Source organism: Vulpes lagopus, chromosome 21 (genome assembly GCF_018345385.1).
Source record: "Vulpes lagopus strain Blue_001 chromosome 21, ASM1834538v1, whole genome shotgun sequence".
NCBI lineage: Eukaryota > Metazoa > Chordata > Mammalia > Carnivora > Canidae > Vulpes > Vulpes lagopus.
The window spans coordinates 19,955,316-19,978,020 of NC_054844.1; the positions used below are offsets into that span (position 1 = coordinate 19,955,316).

Here is a 22,705-nt window from a genome sequence, read left to right on the forward strand (position 1 = left end):
TTTAAATCACTCATTCCCCTACCCATCTTCCCTTTGGCAACTATCAATTTGGCCCTCTAGGAGTCTGGGGTAGGTTTTTTGATTCTCTCTTTTTTCTTTTTAATTTTGTTTTAATTTCTTAAATTCTATATAACAGTGAAAACATACATGTGGCATTTGTTTGAATACAAGAATTCAATAATTCCAAATATTTCTCAGTGCTCATCAAGATAAGTGTTCTCTTAGTCCCCTTTATTTAAATCACTCATTCCCCTACCCATCTTCCCTTTGGCAACTATCAATTTGGCCCTCTAGGAGTCTGGGGTAGGTTTTTTGATTCTCTCTTTTTTCTTTTTAATTTTGTTTTAATTTCTTAAATTCTATATAACAGTGAAAACATACATGTGGCATTTGTTTTCCTCACGTGATATATATATCACGTCTTCTTTATCGATTCAGCTATCAGGGGATACAAGTGTTGCTTCTATATCCTGCCTGTTATAAATAATGCTGCAATAAACATAGGGTGCATATATCTTTTCAAAATCATGTAACTAAAATTCTTCCCAACAGAAAAAGAAACCATCAACAACAAAAAGAGGAAACCTACTGATTGGGAGAAGATACTCACAAGTGATATATCAATAAGGGGTTGACACTCAAAATACATAAAGAACTTATAGAGTGCAATACCAAAAAAAAATAATCCAAGTAAAAAAAGGCAGAGGAGCTAAATAGATATTTTTCTAAACAGACCATACAGATGGTCAATGGACACATGAAAAGATGCTTTGTCTCACTAATCATCAAGGAAATACAAATTAAAACTGCAATCAGATATCACTTTATCTAAAATCAAAAATAGAAGAAAAGCAAGTGTAGGCGAAGATAAGGAGAAAAATGAACCCTCATGCACTGTTAGTGGGAATGTTAATGGTGCAGCCATTATGGAAAAAAGTATGGAATTTCCTCAAAAAATTTTAAAAAGAACTACCATGCGATCTGGTAATTCTGCTACTGGATATTTTCTTTATTACTACAGCCACTGTGGAGATCATACTCACCAGACTAAGATCAGGAATCATGCTATACTGACTAAGACAGTTAGCTACATCCTTCACTAGTGGATATTTAACCAAAGAAGAGGAAAATGCCTTCAAGCTTCTTTTAATACTAATTATGTAAATGTCAGTAAGCAGTATAGACACAATTAAAAAGTAGAAAGGAAAAAAAAAGAGGGGAAAGAGCAAAGTCTCATCCTTCACTCTACCATAAATATGGAATTCTATTAGTATTCTCACACCAATATCTCATAGGAGCCCTGGATTCCCGTGTGCTCAAGAGTACTCCCCATTACTGTGTAGGGAACCAGAATGAATTCAGGTGTGATGACGTCAAACCAAAAATGTACTGGCACTGCTGAGTTCAAGGTCTATGGTTTGGTCACTTAAGGCTGTGCTGGATCCCATAGGCGAAGTAGATAATAAACCCAGTCAGCATCCAGGCACCAAATCGGACCCAGGTGCCAGCGGTCATCTGCATCATAAGGCAAACATTCAGAAAGATGCTCAGGAGTGGGAGGAGAGGCAGACCAGGTACCTTGAAATGAGGCAGATGGGAGCTCTGTGGCTGTCTCCAGATGATCCCAGTGATCCCAGTGATGACCACCAGGAGCAGCACAACTACTGTGATCCACCCTGGGTCTCCAGAAAGCAGACCTGGCCACTGGGCCAGCACCAGGCAAAGAACAATCAGCAGCAGAACAAGCAGTGAGGAGCAAACATAGACAACCCTGCCAGAGAGTGGAGTGGGGGTGGGGCTGCCTGGAAAAAATAGTCCCTGTAGAGTTAGCTTCTCTGCTGCAGGTGGGTTCTCCTCCTGCACCTCTGCTTCATTTCCCTCATTCTCCTCTTCCTCCTCTGCTTCGTTTTCTTTATTTTTCCTCTCAGGCTGATACCTGATGATGAGAACACAAAAAGCTACCAGGGAATAAGATAGCAGGGTCGCAGTTGACCTGAGGTCCAAGAGATTAGCAAATCCAAAGAATAATAAAATGATTACTGCAATAACATAAATGAATATGCTGAACACAAAGTAGGTGTATGTGCCAGTGATGAACCTGGCAAGCACAGGGAACAGGAGGCCATCATTTACCATCATGCATAGCACGATATGTATGGGGTACGTAAAGCCCCAATACATGCTGACAGAAATACTAAAGAAAATTGCAACAGCTACAACATAGTAGGCAAGGCCCCAGCCAATATGGAGAAATGCCTCAGGCAAGGTGCTCCCAGGTCGGAGCTGGTAGTAAGGCACCATAAGTGTAAGTGCTGCAGAGACACCAAAATACACCAAGAAGCAGGTGAGCAGTGAAATAACAATGCCCATGGGGATGGAACGCTCAGGCATGTGCGATTCTTTGACTCTGGTAACAAGAATGCTGAAACCTATAAAAGCATAGAAACAGGTAGCTGCCCCACGGAGAATCCCCTGGAAGCCAAAAGGCATGAATCCTCCAGAGCCCAGAGAGCGCAGGATGGAGGTGTCATTGAGTCCAGCTTTAATGTAGTCCTCTTCTGTGAGCTTCCAGTTGTGCAGGTCCCCCTTTACGAAACCAGAGATGATGACAAAACTGAGAAGCAAAAGCTTCACCAATGTGAACAGCTTGAAAACTATGAAGAACTTATGATAAGCCACTCTTTGAAATTCTAAGAGAAAAAACCCAAGGACCAAAGTAAAGTAGACTAGATTATCTGTTAAGACTTGGGGAATGTGCTCTGAGATACTCTCAGAGATCTGGTTTCTAATCAGGTAGTCAAAAATTAAGGTCCAGGCTTGGATAACAACGACTGTATCAAGAAAAAGGAAAAGGATGAGGTTCCAACCAGTGATGAATGCCCAGAGTTCACCTACAGTGACAAAACAATAGAGATATGCGGAACCAGAATGCGGAACCCGGGCGCTAAACTCTGCATAGCACAGCCCAGCCAATAGCGAGGTTAGGCCAGCCACCAAGAAGCATATCACAGTGGCTGGTCCTGCTTGACTACTAGCCACCTCAGCAACCAGGAAATATATACCAACCCCCACTGTGCGGCCCACACCCAGGGCCACTAAATCCAGAGTGCTCAGGCTTACACCATATTCAAACTCATATATATCTTGTTCCAGTGGACGTCTGTGTACCAGCTTTTGACCAAACTTGCGAAGTGCTTGACGCAGCATTCTAGCTGGAATTGAAGAAGATTCTAAGGATCAGAGAGCTGTAGCAACCTCTGGGAGCCAAGAGTGTTAGATCTGGTTCAGTGAGGTGAATTAAGCCAGGTTAGGGCTGCAAAGGTCGGGTTGCTCAAGCTTCACAGTTGCTGCTTCATATTTCTTCTGGTATCTGTTATCCTTCCATAATGCCTAGGGAAACAATAAGTGTATACTGAACATTGGTGTTCAACCAACCAAATGAAACTCAAAAGTCACGTGTAACATGGTGCAGGCCAAGTATCACAGGAACTGACACCAAAAGACATCATTAAGAAATCAATCCTGCTTTCCCCCCCGAGAAAAAGTACCACAGACCATCCAACATTCTGCTTTTAAAAAAAATGTATTTTTCAGAGGGCTCAATGCCCAGCATGGAGCCCAACACACGGCCCAAATTCACAACAAATCAATACCAGAACCAGTATCAAGACTCGACTCTCAACTGAGCCACCCCAGCACCCCAAAATCCTCCTTTTTTACACACCGTGTTTTTTTTTGCATTTAGTACTTCTGTTTTATTCAAATGCCAAAACATAAGTTTCAAGATACAAATCGTAGTTATACTCAGTTTGATTTAAAAACATCAATTATGCTTTGTTAACAACTTCCAAAACCAAATGTAAGTTGTTGTGACTAAAATGTCTCCCAGTCCATTTCTGGAGGATTAACCTTAATATATTTAGTAGCTACTCCAATTTTCACTCTACAAAAAGGGAAATGATGATACTATAAAAGAAAGATAATGAACAGTTATAATATGAAAGACTTCCTGAGAAGAACTTTAACCATTAATAAAGACTAAGAGGAATACCTGTTTCTGTTCCATTTTATAGCAATCAAGCTTAAAGACTCTGCAAAAGTGCATTTCTGGTCCTACCCAGCCATAAATACATATGTCACATCTCTTATCATAGAAAGCCCAATTTTTCACCAATAGGATTTAGAATTTGCTAATAGCTTAAAGTTCTTTTCCTAAGAAAAAGGGGGTAATAGGAAAATTCAAGCGTCTATAAACCAAATAATGAAAACAAATACTTAAATGTAACAATTTCTTTTTTTTTAAATGTAACAATTTCAAATGAGTTTGAACTGAATGAATAGTATGGAAATTGATATCATCATTAAGCTTAAAAGGTACTCAAATATTTTGATATTTATAGAATCAAATGAAATAACTTTCATTATTAAACCCCTCCAAATTTCTCCCACTGTTTAGTTTTGTTATATAATGGAGTTAATAACGTATATTTTAGCGTCACACACCGTGTGACATAATCCCATTTGATCTCATAAGTCATGTAGCTTCACATACTAATTAAGACACAACAGAGTTTGTATGTATCATGGGATTTTCACATGCTGTGAAAAGTGTGTGCTGTGCTTGAGCATAGGTTATGACACCTTAATTCATGGACTAGAGGGCCATGATGAAATTACAGACCCACTTTTTATATATCATCAGAGTTTATTTATTTATTTATCTATTTATTTATTTTTTTATTTATGATACAGAGAGAGAGAGAGAGAGAGAGAGACATAGGCAGAGGGAGAAGCAGGCTCCATGCACCGGGAGCCCGACGTGGGATTCGATCCCGGGTCTCCAGGATCGCGCCCTGGGCCAAAGGCAGGCGCTAAACCGCTAAGCCACCCAGGGATCCCTATCATCAGAATTTAAAATACAAATATTGGTGTATCAATCTTAAAGCTCTTATCACTAAACAACAAGCACGTGAGACAGATAAGGAGGCTCAGTTCTTAACTTATGGATTCTTTCTACACTATTTAAAGTGTCCCTAACCCACAACCAGGCTTCACATGCCCTCCATGGTTCCTACCACCCTTTCTTCCTAGTCTTTCCTTTCTTCATCATCTGACCTGTCCTTATTCCTCCAGCCTCATTCCCTGCCCAGTTCCAGCTCCAGCTGAGAAATTCAACACTTGCCCTGTTGCCTGCCCTCTAATGCCCTCTTGGCCCCTTCACTTAGCTAACTCTCACTTCTCTTTCAGTTCCCAGGTCAGCAGTTATTTCCCCAGGAAGCTTCCACTGACCCTTATGCTGCCCTTCTTATGTGCTCTCACAGCACCAGGCTTCCCCTCGGTGCCATTGATCCTAATATATCCAAATTCCAGGTCAGCTGCCAGTCTCCTCCATCAAACTGTGGGTTAGGTGTTCAATAAATATTTCTTGAACAAATGACCACACTGAGAAGAGAACTTGCAAGAAGCCATGATCCAGAATTCCTATATACTGGATATTAATATACCTATTTTGTGGTCAAGCAACTTTGATAAATATAGATCAGGGAAAGATAAACATGGTATTACCTTCCTTGTGGAAGGTGAGCAAAATGGATAGTGAGAAGGGGAAAACAACTGTGATGAAACTTTGAATGCATATCATTCATGGCAGGTATAAACCACACCTAAGTGGTAAACAATTGCTTGCCTTTGAGGACACTTGTTTTAAAATATAGGGCTGCTTTGGATTATAGACAACCGATACCCATGCCCAGTTTGAAAATCCCTACTTTTTGGAAGGCATAGGCTCAGGCACTATAATCCAGGTAGGATGTCCTAAAGCAGTGGTTCTCACTTCAGGGAACAGAGGCAGGCATAATGAAGACACCTGGGTACATTTTCAAACTTCAATCTCTCCCTCTGGAGATTCTTGTCCACTAGCCCTTACTTCCCATGGCTGCTCTTAACCACCCCAATTCACAAGAAATCATCCTCAAGTTCAAGAGGAATGGATTCTGAAAACTTCCTTCACAGGAGGCAGCATAGTTGAATAGCTATGAGTAAGGTTCTGCAGGTAGACTGTTCAGGTTGAAATCTCACCTCAACCTCATACCTGGGTGACTCTGGTCAGATTAGTTCACCTCTTAGAGCTTTACCTTCCACAGCAGTCAAATGGAAGTAAAAGTGAATACTCACAAGACAGTGGTGAGGAGTAAGTGAAATGATGCCTGTAAGTACTTACCTCAGTGCCTAGAAAACAATCAGGACTTAATATGATTACCTAGTATTTAATATTGAAACCCGGTCAAAGTAATCAAATTTTGAAAATCTATCAGTCTGTGTAAATGTGGAGACTCAAAACCATCCACTAAAACTCAAGCTTGTCAGCTAGCCCTCAAAGACAGTGAAAACAGTTTTATTCCATATGATTCACCTTCAAATGTTAAGGACTCTAATTAGACACCCTCATACATACTGGTGATCACACACGGGGGGGTCCTAGGCTTACTACATTAGGCCAGGCGTGGAGAAATGCAAGATTCAATACAATAATAATAATTAATAATAACAGTAATAATAATATCTTTGCCCATCTGGAACAGGGAGTACTGGGTACTATGAAGATAAGAACAATGAACATATAACAGAAATCCTGGATCGTGACTATATGAACTTGGGTAATTTGATTAATCTCTCTAAGCCTTAGGCTCCTCATCCATTGACTTGACTTCCCTCACTGGATCAACATGAGAATTCAATAAGAAGATATAAACCAGCAGTGTGTATATATCACACACTGCTGGTAGGAATGCCACTGGGGGACCATCTAGAAGCACAACCTTAATGGAATTAAGAATGCACACACGCTTGTGCACCGTAGTTGTTGAATGGGTGAATGTATCTAAAACATATATAGAATGTGGACTGGAAGAGCATTTGTTAAATACACTAAAACAATTGCCTCCAGGAGGGTAAATGAGAATAGAGATAAGGATGAAAGGGGAAAATAAATGCATTGAAAGTAGCCTGACAGGAAGTGGTGGTCCTAACATAGCATAATGGAAGAAGGGACTGACTCCACTCTGTGCAAGGCAGGTTCAACACAGGAATCCAGGAGAGGACCTGGTACAGACCCTGATAAAAATGGCGGGAACTCAGTAGATGTAACATGAAGGGGAACCAGAATTCTGTAATCATCAGGACACGGAGAATACAAAGAAGGAACCTGCCAAAGAGAGGGGGAGCGGGGAACATGAGGCACCCTTCATACTATTCCCTCTGAACCCATTTCCCTTTTCCCAATTCCTCTTTCTCCTTCAGCTCCTTCAAGTATCCTTGGAGGCTCCTATACTTAGCACTAAGGATGCTTGTATCATGTTTCTTTCTCTAGGGAACAGTCCCCAGCCAACTACCTCCCAACAAAGACACAAAAGTGGTTCTTCACATTGTTAAATCACAGAGACCCCTGAGGTTGGTCACCTCAAAAAAAATGTGTTACACTACTCTGAAGTCCATCCATGGACCCTGAGTGAGATCCAGAGGAGAACCATCTGAATGGCAGGGTTGAAGAGGGCAATACTTTAATAAGTTGTTTCTCTCAACTGTGTTGTGCAAGGTGGTCCTTGTGCTCTTCCCACTTTTACTGAAGAGGAGAGAGAGAGGCCTACAGAAAGTATGAGACACAAGAGAAGCAACTCAAAGAACAAAACTTCTAGGAATTAAATAACCATGTTTTATGACTCCAACAGGAACAGGCAAAACAAACAAATGAACAAGTAAACATATAGAAGAGAAAGCAGATCCATGATGGGGAATTCTGAGAGAGCCTACCACAAGTCCAGCTTCAGACAACACAGAGACACATCGTCCTCAAATGCCAGGTTCAGGAATGCCCATTCTCATGCAATAATCTACAATTATTCCAATGGTTTATACTCAGTCCAAACTCTGACCCAGCTGTTCTAATTCTAATTCTCCCCCTACCCTCAGGCCCATCAGCTCCTTCCTAACTCAGCTCATCACATCCTGAATTACCCTTTCTGGGATGAACCTGTGGCCTGGGTAAGTACCTGCCCTGCCAGGGAGGCCCTCCTCACTCCTTTCTGTCCTGTCTTGACCCTGCAGACTCTCTAGTAATTTTCTACAACCTTTCTCCAACCTGCATGTATGAAGCCTTTCCTAAGCCATCCTGGCTATCCCCATCTCCAACCTTCTTCCCCTTCCCAGCAGCACTTACAGCCTATTCTGATGATCACCTGAAAGTAATTTTCCCTGTCAGTTGGCGTCATGAGTGTGTTCCTTAGATTCCTTTATACTCAGAAGGCTTCCAGAGCATTGTGCCAGGATCTATATACATCCTCATTCTGGATTCCACACTCCCATCTCCAAACCTTACAACCCAGGACAAGGATCTGCTCAGAATTATACTAAGTAACCAAAAGAGGCATTTAGGACAGAGAAAATGAATACATAGATGGATTGATTAACTACTATATCTTGAGATTCCTAGAAGAAGGGTTGTTTCATTTTGTTTAGTTGGATAAAGAGAAAAATCCCAAACAGTGGTATAAACAGGAAACTATAACATACATCATCACGTATTTCAAGAGTGTCCCAAGGACATTTCCTAATGAGGGCCCTGGGTCTGTGAATCTCAGTTTCATTAGGAAACAATCTCTCCCAAGAGAAGTGCTTGATAAAGGGGAGGTGTTTGAGAAATGCAGAGAGGGGCCAGGGAACATGAAGCCAGCTTCTATGATTTCCATAATGGCCCCCCTGCCCTCCTTCCTCCTCCCTGTGTATCCCTCAGTCTCTAAGCTTATTCCAAACTCCAGAAGTTCCATCCCATGTTGCCTGGAAGAACTCTTGTCAAGTCCAACAATCCACTCCCTAAATTGCCGGCTGTCATGCTTTCCCAGCCAGCATCCCCACCCCACCCCCAATCTCCTTTGTCCCTAAGGTCATTGTGTTCACTCTTCTGCCTCTGAGAAGGGCACTGCCCTCACTCTGGACCTTTCCTTTCCAAACATTTTTCCAAAGCACGAACTCCCACTGGTTTCCATGGTAGGAAGTTAATACTCATATCAGGAAGTTGGCCTTCTGGATCCTCCTGAATAGCTTCAAACGTAGGTTGCATACTAGTTACTTTGCAGGAAGTTTGAGAAAGATTTGAAACAAAGGCTAATGATGCTGTTAAATGATGATTTTCAAGTTCTCAAAGTGTCAGAGACATGGACTGAAAATGCAACATCACCAGAGATTATATCAATCCTCTATATCCAAGTATAGCTCCCTCTTGATCCCAAAGTGGATAAATAACTCTCGTCCACCTTTAAATCTTTTTAAAGATTTTATTTATTTATTTCTGAGAGACACAGAGACAGAGAGAGGCAGAGACACAGGCAGAGGGAGAAGCAGGCCCCATGCAGGGAGCCCGACCTGGGACCCGATTCCGGGACTCCAGGATCACATCCTGGGCCAAAGGCAGGCACCAAACCACTGAGCCACTCAGGGATCCCCTACCTTTAAATTTTGAGACAATGAAGCTACAGAGCCCATCAAACCCATGGCTCTCAAACAAAGTCTTTTGGATGGCTAGGCTTCCCCGGAGTTTCTGAAGTCTTAACTCAAGCAGCCCTGCAATTCTGGCAGGGGGCAGTCAGGAATACAAGAATAGAGACTTTGAGTTAAGGGCAAGAGTTTGAAAGAGTAATAACTATGGTGCATGTCTCACCAACACTTCCATAGTGGATACAGTTCAGAAGACGTATGAAAATGCAAACAGAATGAAAACAGGCTGAGCCTCATATCCAAGGGTAAAAAAAAAAAAAGTTTACAAATTCAAATGAAAATGTAATTTTCCCATTTTCTCTTTCTGTTTGTAGAAGTCTGTGTTCAATCATGGTCCTTCATTTATTCATTAAACAAGTAAGCTGCCCCCTATTTATTTTATTTATTTTGTACTATGGATAAAGTAAAGTAAAACATAAACATCCTTCCCCTGAAGTTGCTAACATTCTGCAATAGGAAGCAAATTAATAATCACATTACTAATAAGAATATATATTGTGTCAGATTTGCAATCATTGCTGCAGAGAAAAAGAAAGCCGGAAAAGGTTAGGGGGTGTTTAGAGTGGGTGTTGTGATTTTAAAATAGGTGATCCAGGATGGCCTCACATTCACACTGTTGTGCGGCATCACCACCATCCTTTGCCAGAACTTGTTCATCTTCCTGAGCTGTAACTCTCTACCCATTTAACAGCAGCTCCCCATTCTTGCCTCCCTGCAGTCCTTGGCAGCTTCCTGTCCCTAGGAATTTGACTCCTCTAGGTACCTCATGTAAGTAGAATCATATAATATTATCGTCTTGTGACCAGCTTATTTCACATGACATAATGTCTTCAAGGTTCCTCCATGTTACAGCATGTGTCATAATGTCCTTCCACTTTAAGGCCGAATAATATTTTATTGTGTGTACATCCCACATCTTGGTTATCTAATTATCCATGATGCACATGCTTCTTGTTTTATGAATTGGCTGTTGTAGGTAACGCTGTTATGATGAATACAGGTATACAAATATATTTTGAGTCCCTGCTTTCAATTCCTTGGGATATATACCCAGAAGTGCAATTGCTGGATCACATGGTAATTGTATATGCAATTTTTTGAGAAATCACAATACTGTTTTTCCAAGCAGCTGCCCCATTTTACATTCCCTCGAGCATTTAATTTCTCCACGTCCTCACCAACACTTGTTATCCTCTTTGTTTTTAATAGCAGCCATCCTACTGGGTATGAAGTGGCACTTGGCTAGTTTTGAGGAATAACAAGGAGGCCTATGAGGCCAGGACAGAATGAGTGAGGGAAAACAGGTAAGGGATGAGGTCAGAGAGAAAGCAGGAAGCCAGATGCTTCACATAGGGTCTGTGAGTTACTGTGAAGCTTTGGCTGTTACACTGGATGTGATAGAAATCCTAGAAAAACAGAGCTTCACATGTTGTATACCGATTTTCATGATCTTTGAACTAAGTATTGGGGTCTAGGAATGGCCTCCTCAGAGTTTGAAAACAAGGCATGGAGACAGGTTTTGCAGAGCTCTCAATAGCTGCCTGGAGCTTCTGAAAACACAGTGAGGACTGAATAAGCTGCATGCTTCCATCTGCTTCCCTCTCTAGATGCCAAAGAAAAGATGTCATATAGCCTCCCATGGGACAATGACATGACAGATTTCTTTCCCTGAAGCTATTCACTTTATGGATTGTATCTACACAGGACTCTATCACTTTATCAAACAAAAGGCATTGTAATATCCTTCACTATTGTAGGTTATTCCCACCACTAGTTTGGATAATAGAGCTGACAGGGAGATAAAGGGCATTTTTTTCTGGAACCTGGTGAAATTAAGGACTGCAAGGACAGGGGTAAGTAGACTCTCACACAGGGAGCAGGAACCATGTGAATCAGGCACTCAGAAGCCTTACAGAATTAAATTGATGAACCCAGTCCCCTGCCCCAGATGCATCAGAAAGGACTGTCAGAAATGTCTGAGATTCTCAGAGCTGGAGAGAGAGAAAAGACCCTCAAGGGAAGCCTAAACATACATTTCTGAAAGGCAAAGAATACCTCTTATAACCTCACTTCACCAGGTTGATGGGTTGAAAGCTTCTACCTCCAAATAAGAAGTCCAAGGAATTAGCTTCTCAACAACAAAATAATCTGGAGTGAATGGCTGCCCAACCACTGTCAATGGCATTCTTAGGATTCAAATGGGGGTAGAGGAGGGAAGGATAGTAAGCTCTGGAAACCTAAATAACTAATTTCTCTCAGCAAGGAAACAGGCTATGTACTCCTAGGTTCTCTGTGCTGTGCTTCTTTCCAGCTGAGGACCACCTGATTCATCCTCCACTCCCAACATAGTATGATCACCCTCCACCTCAAGGTGAACAGACTCCACAGCTTACTTCACATCATAGTCCCCATCTCATTTCCCTTCTCTGTGCACTCTTTTTTTTTTTTCCTTAAATGAATCTTTTTTTTTAATTAACTTTTATTGGTGTTTAATTTACCAACATACAGAAAAACACCCAGTGTTCATCCCGTCAAGTGTCCACCTCAGTGCCCGTCACCCATTCCCCTCCAACACCCGCCCTCCTCCCCTTCCACCACCCCTAGTTCGTTTCCCCGAGTTAGGAGTCTTTATGTTCTGTCTCCCTTCCTGATATTTCCCAACATTTCTTTTCCCTTCCTTTATATTCCCTTTCACTATTATTCATATTCCCCAAATGAATGAGAACATACACTGTTTGTCCTTCTCCGATTGACTTATTTCACTCAGCATAATACCCTCCAGTTCCATCCACGTTGAAGCAAATGGTGGGTATTTGTCGTTTCTAATTGCTGAGTAATATTCCATTGTATACATAAACCACATCTTCTTTATCCATTCATCTTTCGATGGACACCGAGGCTCCTTCCACAGTTTGGCTATTGTGGCCATTGCTGCTAGAAACATCGGGGTGCAGGTGTCCCGGCGTTTCACTGCATCTGAATCTTTGGGGTACTCTTTATAGAGGTCCTGGATTACATTTAACTTTAAAACATGTATTCTAAAAATGGGACTAGAACATAGGAGGAGGCCGCTCTTTCTCCGGTCCTCAAGTAGAAAAATAATAGACCTAAGTAGCAGTGAAAGTCTTACATCATTCATCATTCACTCATTCATTCAATATATATTAAGTACCTTCTAAATGCCAGTCCCAGTGTTTGACCCTATGGACACAACAGAGAGGAAAAAGTGGTGTTTCCTGTGTACATGGCACTAATTGTTTTTAGCAATGTTCTTATATAGTATTCCTACCCAAAATGTGAACCTGAATCTAATGATAAAAAATGATCAGTCTCAACTTATTCCTATGTATCTTATGATTTTTGAACATCTGTACACTGAAACCTATAGAACACTTACAAAATAAATTGAGATGACACAAAGAAATGGAAAAACCATCCCATGCTCATGGATTAAAAGAACAAACATTGTTAAAATGTCTATACCACCCAAAGCAATCTACACACTTAATGCAACCCTTATCAAAATACCACCAGCATTTTTCACAGAGCTAGAACAAACAACCTTAAAATCTGTATGGAACCACAAGAGACCCCAGATAGCCAAAGCAGTCTTGAAAAAGAAAGAAAAGCTGGAGACATCACAATTATGCACTTCAAGCTACATTACAATGCTATAGTCATCAAGACACTATGATACTGACACAGAACAGACACATACATCAGTGGGACAGAATAGAAAGCCCAGAAGTGGACCCACAACTATATGGTCAAATAATCTTTGACAAAGCAAGAAACAATATCCAATGGAAATAAGTCAGCATCTTCAACAAGTGGTGTTGGGAATACTGGACAGCAACATCCAGAAGAATGAAACTGGATCACTTTCTTACTCCATACACAAAAATAAAGTCAAAATGAATGAAAGATCTAAATGTGAAACAGGAATCCATCAAAATCCTAGAGAAGAACACAGACAGTAACCCCTTTGACTTCAGGCATACCAACCTCTTACAGACATATCTCTAGAGGCAAGGGGAGCAAAGCAAAAATTAACTATAGGGATTTCATCAATATGAAAAGTTTCTGCATGGTAAAAAACAATCAACCAACCTAAAAGACAACCTACAGAACGGGAGAAGACATTTCCAAATGACATATCTGATTACAGGTTTGTATTCAAAATCTATAAGGAACATATCAAATGCAACACCACAAAAATAACAATCCAGTCAAGAAATGGTCAGAAGACATGAACAGACATTTGTCCAAAGAAGACATCTAAATGGCTAACAGACACATAAAAAAATGGTCAACATCACTCATCATCAGGGAAATACAAGTCAAAACCACCATGAGATATAACCTATGCCTGTCAGAATAGCTAAATACAACAACACAAAAAACAACAGGTGTTGGCGAGTATGTAGACAAAGAGGAACCCTCCTACACTATTGGTGGGAATGCAAACTAATGAGATTACTCTGAAGAAGAGTATGGAGATTCCTCAAAAAAGTTAAAAACAGAATTACACTTCATCCAGCAACTGTACAACTAGGTATTTACCAAAGGATACAAAAATACTGATTTAAGAGGCACATGCACACTGATGTTTATAGCAGTATTATCAACAATAGCCAAATTATGGAAAGAGCCCAGATGTCCATCGATTGATGAGTAGATAAAGAAGATATTGTATCTATATACAACGGAATATTACTCAGACATCAAAATGAATGAAGCCTTGCCATCTACAACCTTGTGGATGGAACTAGAGAGTATTATGCTAAGTGAAATAAGTCAGTCACAGAAAGACAAATATCATACGATTGCATTTATATGTGAGATTTAACAAAACAGATGAACATAGGGGAAGGTAAAGAAAAATAAAATAAGATGAAAACAGACAGTGAGGCAAACCATAAGAGACTCATAATGATCAAGAACAAAGTGAGAGTCCTGGAGGGAGGTGGTAGGAGATGAGCTAAATGGATGATGGGCTTTAAGAAGGGTACTTGTTGTGATGAGCAATGTGTGTTGTATGTAAATGATGAATCACTAAACTCTATACCTGAAACCGATTTTAGCCTATGTGTTAGCTAACTAGAATTTAAACAAAAAAATTGAAATAAAAATGATCAGTCTACAAACAGTACGTTCCACAGAAACTTGACTTTCTATAAAACACCTGACCTGTGTTGTTCAAAAACTGTCAGTGTCAGGAATGGCAGGAATGGCAGGAACAGCAGGACGAGGAACTGTTGCAGATGAAAGGAAAATAAAGACACATAACAATGAGATGCATTGCAGAGCCCTGGACTGCACCTCAATCAGGGAGAAATATTTTACTATAAAAACTGAATAATTACTAATCTTTGAATATGGACCATATTCACACACACACACACACACACACACACACACAGTGGAGAGAGCAAAAAAAAGTGCCAACATATCAACAACAGCTCAATGTCGTTGAAAGATAAAGGAATGTTAATGCTACTATTCTTGCAACTTTCTGTAAGTTTGATATTTGTCAAACTAAAAGGGTAGGAAGAAAACAACAATGTCCCAGTAGCAAAGTTTATGGTTTCTCCTTCCCTAGATGTCCTTTATAAACAAGCTTGCCGTGAATTTTGGATGGAACCAATTTTTATCCAGAATGATCTAGCCCCAAATCAGGAACACTAGATCAGAGGAGTGAGTACGAAGATAGAACTCCCATGTCTTTGACTTACAACCAAATTTGTCAGCAAGCAAAAGTTACGGGAAAAAAACTACAACCTTGGCTCATGTTACAATGCTTATAAAAACTCTATCCTCTTTTATTGTTATTTTGTGCGACTGACACAAACTAATAAACCAGAGCCCTAGGCTTGAACTCTAGAGGCACTGGGGAATATGTGCAAAGGTTGGAGGTAGAGAAAAATGGTGTCTGGCATATAGGGGAGCCACTTATATGTGCAATATTTATGGCCACATGGACAGAGCGATGAAAGAGAAGAAGAATTTGAGCTGCAAGTAATATGCAACGTTATTTCATTTATCCCCATAACAACCCCATGACCTAAGTATTATTCTTCTCTTCGAGACCAGGTCACCCTCTGCCAATGTCTCCCTCTCCTCCCATATCCATAGTGATGGACCAGAGCTGGAAGTACTGTGATGTTAAGTCTGAGAGCTCCATCTAAACATGTCCTGCTAAAACCAAACCAAATTTGGGGCCAAAATGTCTCCAGATCATTCATTCATTCATTCATTCATTCATTCATTTTCACACATTTTTGTCAGCATAAATGTGCCATGATACTTTTTAATTAAAAAAAAAACCTGCTGAAGACAGATTCAACGAAGTGGTCATATACTCAAAATGTATGTTATGAAACAAAATTGGAAATAATCCTTTGGCATTTCCAAAGAAAATGTGAATTCCATTTTTAAATGCATGCCGAACAGAATACTCTTGTTATAAGGATTAATTGCCACTATATTCTCTATGGCATTCCATTTCATGGAATAATTTATAGTTGCAGACTGAAATATTACATTTTGTTAATTTTTTAATATTTATATTTTATGTTTTTAATTTAAATACAATTAATTAACATGTAATGTATTATAGGTTTCAGATACATGTCAGTGAGTCATCAGTCAATATAAGACACCCTCCTAAAAAAAAAAAAAAAGACACCCTCCTTGACTAAAAATGAGCAGTAGTATTCCCCATTGTGACCCATGTCTGTCACCAGCTCTAAGCCCATAGTACCTAAAGCATTGAGAATATTTATTGATCACTCATAGAAATAATCACTAGGACCTATGGACATCAAGCATCATTACAGACTTCTTTGTCTCTTTGTGGATCACCTAACTGTATTTTTTAAATTATTAACAAATACAGACTTGACATAAGGAATAATGGGCACTGTGAACATGCTATTACCTTAGGAAGATCAATAAACAAGATAAAGGATTGCTTTTTAAATTTTAGCTTCAAAACAAAGAAAACCCTAAATATGACCAGAAGGAAGGGTATTGACAAGGCAGCCTCTAAGGACTTTATTCGGGATAATAACATAAAAGTTTTTAATTCATCTAAGGAATTCCAACTGAAACCATTGGTTTCAGATATGTGGAGATCACCAACCTCACCCTCAATTCAATTCAGCTGACATGAAGTCACATGGACCCTTAGCACCTTGTCCATACTACCTACCTACTAGGTTCCTATGGTTTGCCAATATTGCATATCCGGGGCCAATCTCCTGCCATACTCCGTGGTCCACCCTCCTGGTCCATAAAATTGGTAACTCTAAATACAAGATACTCTCACCTCTCACTCAGATTCACAAGACAAAGGCCCTAAATCACATTCTTCCTGACTACTACATTGCCCCAGAAAACTGAAGTGGGAGTACTCCCTACTGTCTTTCTGGAAAATGACACTTTCTTCAAGTCTTAAAAAGACACACACACACACACACACACACACACACACACAGAGAGAGAGAGAGAGAGAGTTTCCTCCTCTCTATCTGATCCAAACTTCTAAGATGGTATTTTAAATCTTTCTTTGCACCGTTTTTACCACTTTCCTACTAGCAAACTTTTCTGTGTCTCTGCTTGAACAGAACAAATTTTTCCCCACACATGCATGTCTTGCTGGTGTTAGCCTCACACTGCCTAGAACACATTCTTCCCAACCCTATTCAACATGTCTCTACCTCCAGAAATAGCTTGGGCACACCTCCAGATAGATATCCAGTCTCTCCATGAAGCTCCACTTGCTCCCTGATCTCCCCTCATTAATGTCCAGTGGGCCTGGAACTCTGCACTGGGAGAATTCCTAGTTAGGGAAGAGGGTAGGGTAGTAGATGGTGAGTTGGACTACAGGAGCAGAGCTTCTTTGTGATGACACTCTCAGCTTGCCTTGCCTTCCCCAGATGGAGCCTGAGGTACAAAGAGTTAACGGGCCACAGCCAAGGAAGGACCCTAGACTCTAAAGCCCATTTTGGCAAAGACAGAAATCTGACAAAGAACTGAGGTCCAAGTCTCTTTCACCACCATGAAGTGAAAATACAAGGGAAGTCAGTTGACACAAAGTGCATTACCTATGACATTTATGATTTGCTCCAGTGTCATCTCCTTGATGTGTGACAACTGAACAGACAGGACAGAGTTTTGCTACTTCCACTTTTTACTTTGTTTATAAAACAAGTCACCCAACACTTTAACATTAGGCAACATGACATGATTCTCCAACTTCAATAACTACATGTAGGGCTAGCCTGCAGAAGGGAGGAGTGTACGACAGTCAAAGGATTGAAGGGGGTGTAGAATAGGATTTTCACCTATTTCAGGAGAATAAGGAAGTATCCTTATAGTGTAAGCACCCAGAGAAAAGATATTCCTGGATTTGTTACCTTTTTTCCTATAATCTGTAAATAACTATACAGGTGCATTCCATGTATTTTGCACTGGCGCTAAACAGAGACATTGGATGGTCTCTCAAGTAAAGACCACGTAAATTTCTACATGAGAAAGACTGGATTCAATCTATTAAAGATCAGATTTCAACTAAGTATAATGAATACAAAGGCAAATTCCAAAGTAGAAAATTCGGGAACCACAGTGATTCTTTGCACAAAAGAATTCAAGCAAAAGAAATATCTTCCATCCCTCTAATTTATCAACACCACCACCAATATCCCCAAATCATCACACACTCAGTTACACACAGTGCAAGACAATGGTGGCATATACAGAATTCCACTCTCTGGGAACTTACAACTTGGTGCATTTCATGAACACCTCCCCACCTGCTGAAATAAGTAAAAGATAGATCCACTATGAACCAGAAAGGGCATTCCTAAGTAAGAAATGAACAGTCAAGGCAAAGGTATGTCAGATCCCACTTGGCTTACTAGTAGATGAAAGGGAAGGGTACTAAGGACCACATTTTCCAGTGTTGGCAAGACTAGTGAAAATCCTCTGTGCACTGTGGGTCAGCCTGAGAAGACTGTGTAGAAGAGGTGGGAATTGATATTGTGTATAACTATAACCATCTTGATATTGTGCATAACTGTTGCCAAGGAAAACATCACTTCAAGCTACATCTTCACTTGGGCCATGATCCAATAGGTAGAGCTCCCTAAGGCCTTCCTTCTATGCCCCCCACCAAAACCACAAAACAAATTCCACCACACATTGAGCCAGTAAATCCAGTTTGCCCAAATGGACAAATCCACTTAAATATTTGCTACAGCTTTTAATATAAATCCAGGTACTAAAATATAATGTTAATGATAATGATGCTAATAATTCTTCTCAGTACTGGCCTATACAGGAAAGAAAGAGGGAAACCATAGTAGTAATAATAAATGTGTAACTTCTCTCCTAGAAAAAGAGAAGGAAAGGTCAGATAACTTCCTTCAAAGGTTGGAAAGAATGCTGAAGTAACCAAATTCGCTCATGCTGAAGAAAATAATATCCTAACTTATCTCCCAGGAGTCCTGTGAAAACCACCTCACCAAACGTATCACTTACCAGGCATCCTCCCACCTATGATCTTACTTCAGACTACATTCTGGTTACACGCAACTTAGAAGAAGCCTTTGTGTCCCTTTCTAAAATAAAAACTTCTACATACAACCTGCTTCATCTTCTCACCATGAGCCTAGAATGCCAAATTGTCCAAGTAGATATTACTAGGTGCAGCCAAGACTTGAAATTGAAGGCATGGCAGCTCCCAAACGGTCTGCTCATTAGACCAAGAGGAAATACAGCCACCGCCTCCAACTCACATACCTACCCTACCACCTCCAGCACTACAAATCCCATCCCAGTCTGGCAGAGGCTGAATTCCAACAGTGAAAACCTATCCTGATGCAGACTAATAGGCTCCAAACCAACTATATGTGGACTAAATCCATCCACCCAATAGATTCCAAGATCTATGTAGGTGGAGACCAAAACATTTTGCTCTCTCCTACAAAATACACGTAGTCCCTGCCAGCAGCAACACTATGCTCGTAGCATTGCACCATTAATTGGGTAAACAATCAGATAACCAGGGCTTCTAGGGAGGCTGTAGAGACTCCGTATTATCTAGTGTCATTCTGGGGTGGTTGTGAACAGGTGGCTTTTCTTAGTCCCTCTGGGATAATTTTAGAAAAGATGGAGTGAAATGCAATATTCCTCATTCACGATTTGACTCATTTACAGGTTTAGATTCAGTCAGAATCCAGTGAGGAACTTCTTCATATTTCTATCACGCCAAAACAAGACGATAACCTGACAAATCATAAAAGCCTGGGCTTCTGCTCCTAGAAGTCTTCAGAAACAAGATGGGCTACCAGGAAGAACTAGAATGAGATTTTCCAAACAGGAAGTAGAACGAGAACTGGGAAAGCCAGCAAGGGTGAGTAATTAAGGGATTAGAAAGTGATAGGAGACATTGATGTCAACAGTGAAATTCGCTTTCTTCTCTACTTCTCCGTATGATTCTCCAAACCATTTTCTCAATCCTGAATCCTGCCGACACAAAACACCTAATAAAAGTCCTCAGGAGAATGCAGAAGAAGGAAATCCATTTACCTTTCCAAACTACAAGTATAGTGTAGGGGAGCACTGATTCACAGTCCTTTTTTCCAAGAAGCCTTACTAAACACCTTTGTTTTTTCCCCTAAATTCTCCCTTTCCTTGTAAGCCCAGAATCATGAGACCCATCCAGTGGTCTAATCCATCACTCTAGTGTTTCTACATTTAGACTAGTTGCTGTGGGTGTTCAGACCTACGGTGCCTTCTTCCATGAACATCCTCCCAACACACACCCTCAGTAATATGCTGACGGTCAGAAAGGCTGACGGTCTGTCTGGTTATCTTCCTTCATATTTTTAAATGCGTCTTCCTGTCCTCCTCTGTAAGGACTTGGCTATTTCTCTTTCCATCCTGTCTCACCAGACTAGGCTTGGTTCTTAAAATAGCCCTAGAAGGATGCTCTACGTTACCACCATCTTCATTGGAGAGAGAATTGTTTTGCTTTGTTTTCAATTATATTTATTAGAGAGATGAGACAGAGAGAGAGAGAGAGAGAGAGAGAACACAAGCAAGGAGGTAAGGCAGAGGCAGAGGCAGAGCAGACTCTCAGCTGAGTAGGGAACCTGATGTGGGGCTTGATCTCACTGAGCACATAACAGCCCTGAAGTGATAATGGAGAGACATGGCCCAAGAACTGCTAGAGGGCAAGAGAAAGACAACCTATAAATCAACATTTTCCATATACAATCAAGATAAAAGGATTGCATGGATAAGTGTTCTCTGGGCTTCTAGTGTTAGCCTATGGCCCACAGTGTACACAGTGGTGGAGAGGTAGGAAGAGTAGAGAACAGTATAGGTTCCAAAGGTCTTCAAAATTAAAGAGTTGCTGATATATTTTGTGATAACAGCAAAGTGCTTCTTGGTGAGTCAGTGGTTTTATGATCACTAGGCGGTCACACCCAGGGGACTTTGGTAATCTTTCCTCCTAAGCCTGACCTGGACTATAATCCATCCCCACTACAACTTTTTTAAATTATGTAAGAAAGGCAGGGAGATACCTTCAGCAGCTATAAAATATTTAGCTCCTTGAGCCTGGAGGAAGAAGCCCCTCAAACCCACCCGGGTGATGCGGAACCACCTTACCAAACTGGACCTGCTCATCTGCAAAGTCCACACCAATGTCCTGCCTAAGAAAATGTGATAAAGAGACTTCCAGGATCTCCGATGAGAAAGGGAGGCAAAACATGGAGGCAGCAGAGTCAGGGGAAAAAATCTTCACTCATTCAAAGAGCATGTCTAAGCGCACTGCGTGCTGGGCCCTGTGGGAGAGACATAGATGAGGAAAGCAAGCTGTGCACCAGGTGAGAAAGGAAAGGACCGGAAGGAGGGCGGGGTAAACAGGTGCGAGGACCCTGGAGGAGAAGTGCCGAGGAATAACCTCCCCTAACTCAGATTGTCCTTAGCAGAACTGAGAACCTGTCTAGTCTGGAGGAGAATGTGTAGCCTTCCAAATCCCCCTGATCCCAGCAAACCTACCTGCCCTTCCCAAACTCACAAAGCCTCTGATCCACACCCCACCCCTAAACCAAAGTCTGGCTCTGGTGCCATGAAATACCCTCTGCTCAAACCCCACAGGGCTTCCATACCCAATGGTGTCCCAAGCCCAGGCTTCTTCCTCTCTGGCTCTGTCTCAGTTTTCCTACCAGGTCTTTAAACAAGGATAATCACTCACCCAGGAGATTCATCTGCCTTCTAGGAGAAATACTTAGAAGAAAGTGCAAGACAAACCCAGGGACAGGAAAGGAACTTGGCCAGGCAGAGTCAGGACTTGGAGCAGAGCTCACAGGGTGCCCTCAGGAAGTTGAGGCCCTGAGGAGGCAAGGTCCTCCTGGAGGAGGGGCCTAGGAATCTGAACACAAACCAGGCTGAGCCTCATTTTGTTGGGGCTAAAGGGTGAAGAGGTCTGGGAAGATGTGAATTAGGAAAGAGGTGGCTGAGCTGGAACCCTGGGGGAAGGCTAGAGGTGGGCAATGGAAGACTAGTGGGGCCCTACATGGTGAGGAGGTGGACTAGGGGCTCAAATGGGATTTTGTTGGAGACTCTGTTGGTAGCAAGGGGTGAGTTTAGGGGTTACCAAGCCCTCCAGGGTCCTGGGTATAGAGTAGGTCCTGGCTCGTAGGAGGAGAGTATGGGGAGCCCAGTGGAGCCCAGCCTGTGGTCTATGGAGGCCAGCCCCAGATCCAGCTAAGGAGCCCACTAAGCAGTTATATAACAAGGACAGAAGCACCCCACCACCCCAGGTACATCTACCAGAATCTCCTACAGGTTCCTCTACCAGCACCACATCCTGGCCCTTCCGTCATGTTTCCAATCACTCCAGGGATAAAACTAAAAGGGAGTTGTTTTAAGCTTCACCACAAGGGATGTCCTTAGATAGTCACTCAGCATTCATAGCACATTCTGACTGAATCACTGTGTGGACCAAGGAAAGATACAGTCTCAGCTACAGAGTTTTCTGTTCTAGACATTCATTACATAGCACTTCCAAGACCCTGAAACAGTCACCAATGGAAGAGGCCTCCTCCTTGCCTTCAAATGGAGATAAGACTTCCTGAGATGG

The 22,705-nt window shown here is 41.3% G+C and overlaps 1 protein-coding gene across 2 annotated transcripts; it reads right to left on the reverse strand.

Annotated features, from left to right (window-relative positions):
• Positions 1–881: 881 nt before the first annotated feature.
• LOC121479632 (cationic amino acid transporter 3-like) lies at positions 882–21,949 on the reverse strand. 2 transcript variants are annotated; one of them, XM_041735313.1, is made up of 2 exons: positions 21,818–21,949; positions 882–3,390 (listed from the first exon to the last, which is right to left on the reverse strand). In XM_041735313.1, exon 2 carries the CDS (start codon positions 3,205–3,207, stop codon positions 1,423–1,425), a length of 1,785 nt encoding a protein of 594 aa, XP_041591247.1. In that variant the 5' UTR covers positions 3,208–3,390; positions 21,818–21,949; the 3' UTR covers positions 882–1,422. The 2 variants fall into 2 exon arrangements, 1 of the variants encoding a protein (XP_041591247.1); XR_005984786.1 differs by lacking the exon at positions 882–3,390 and adding an exon at positions 21,052–21,404 and having other exon boundaries at positions 21,818–21,942.
• Between the last annotated feature and the right edge of the window lie 756 nt (positions 21,950–22,705).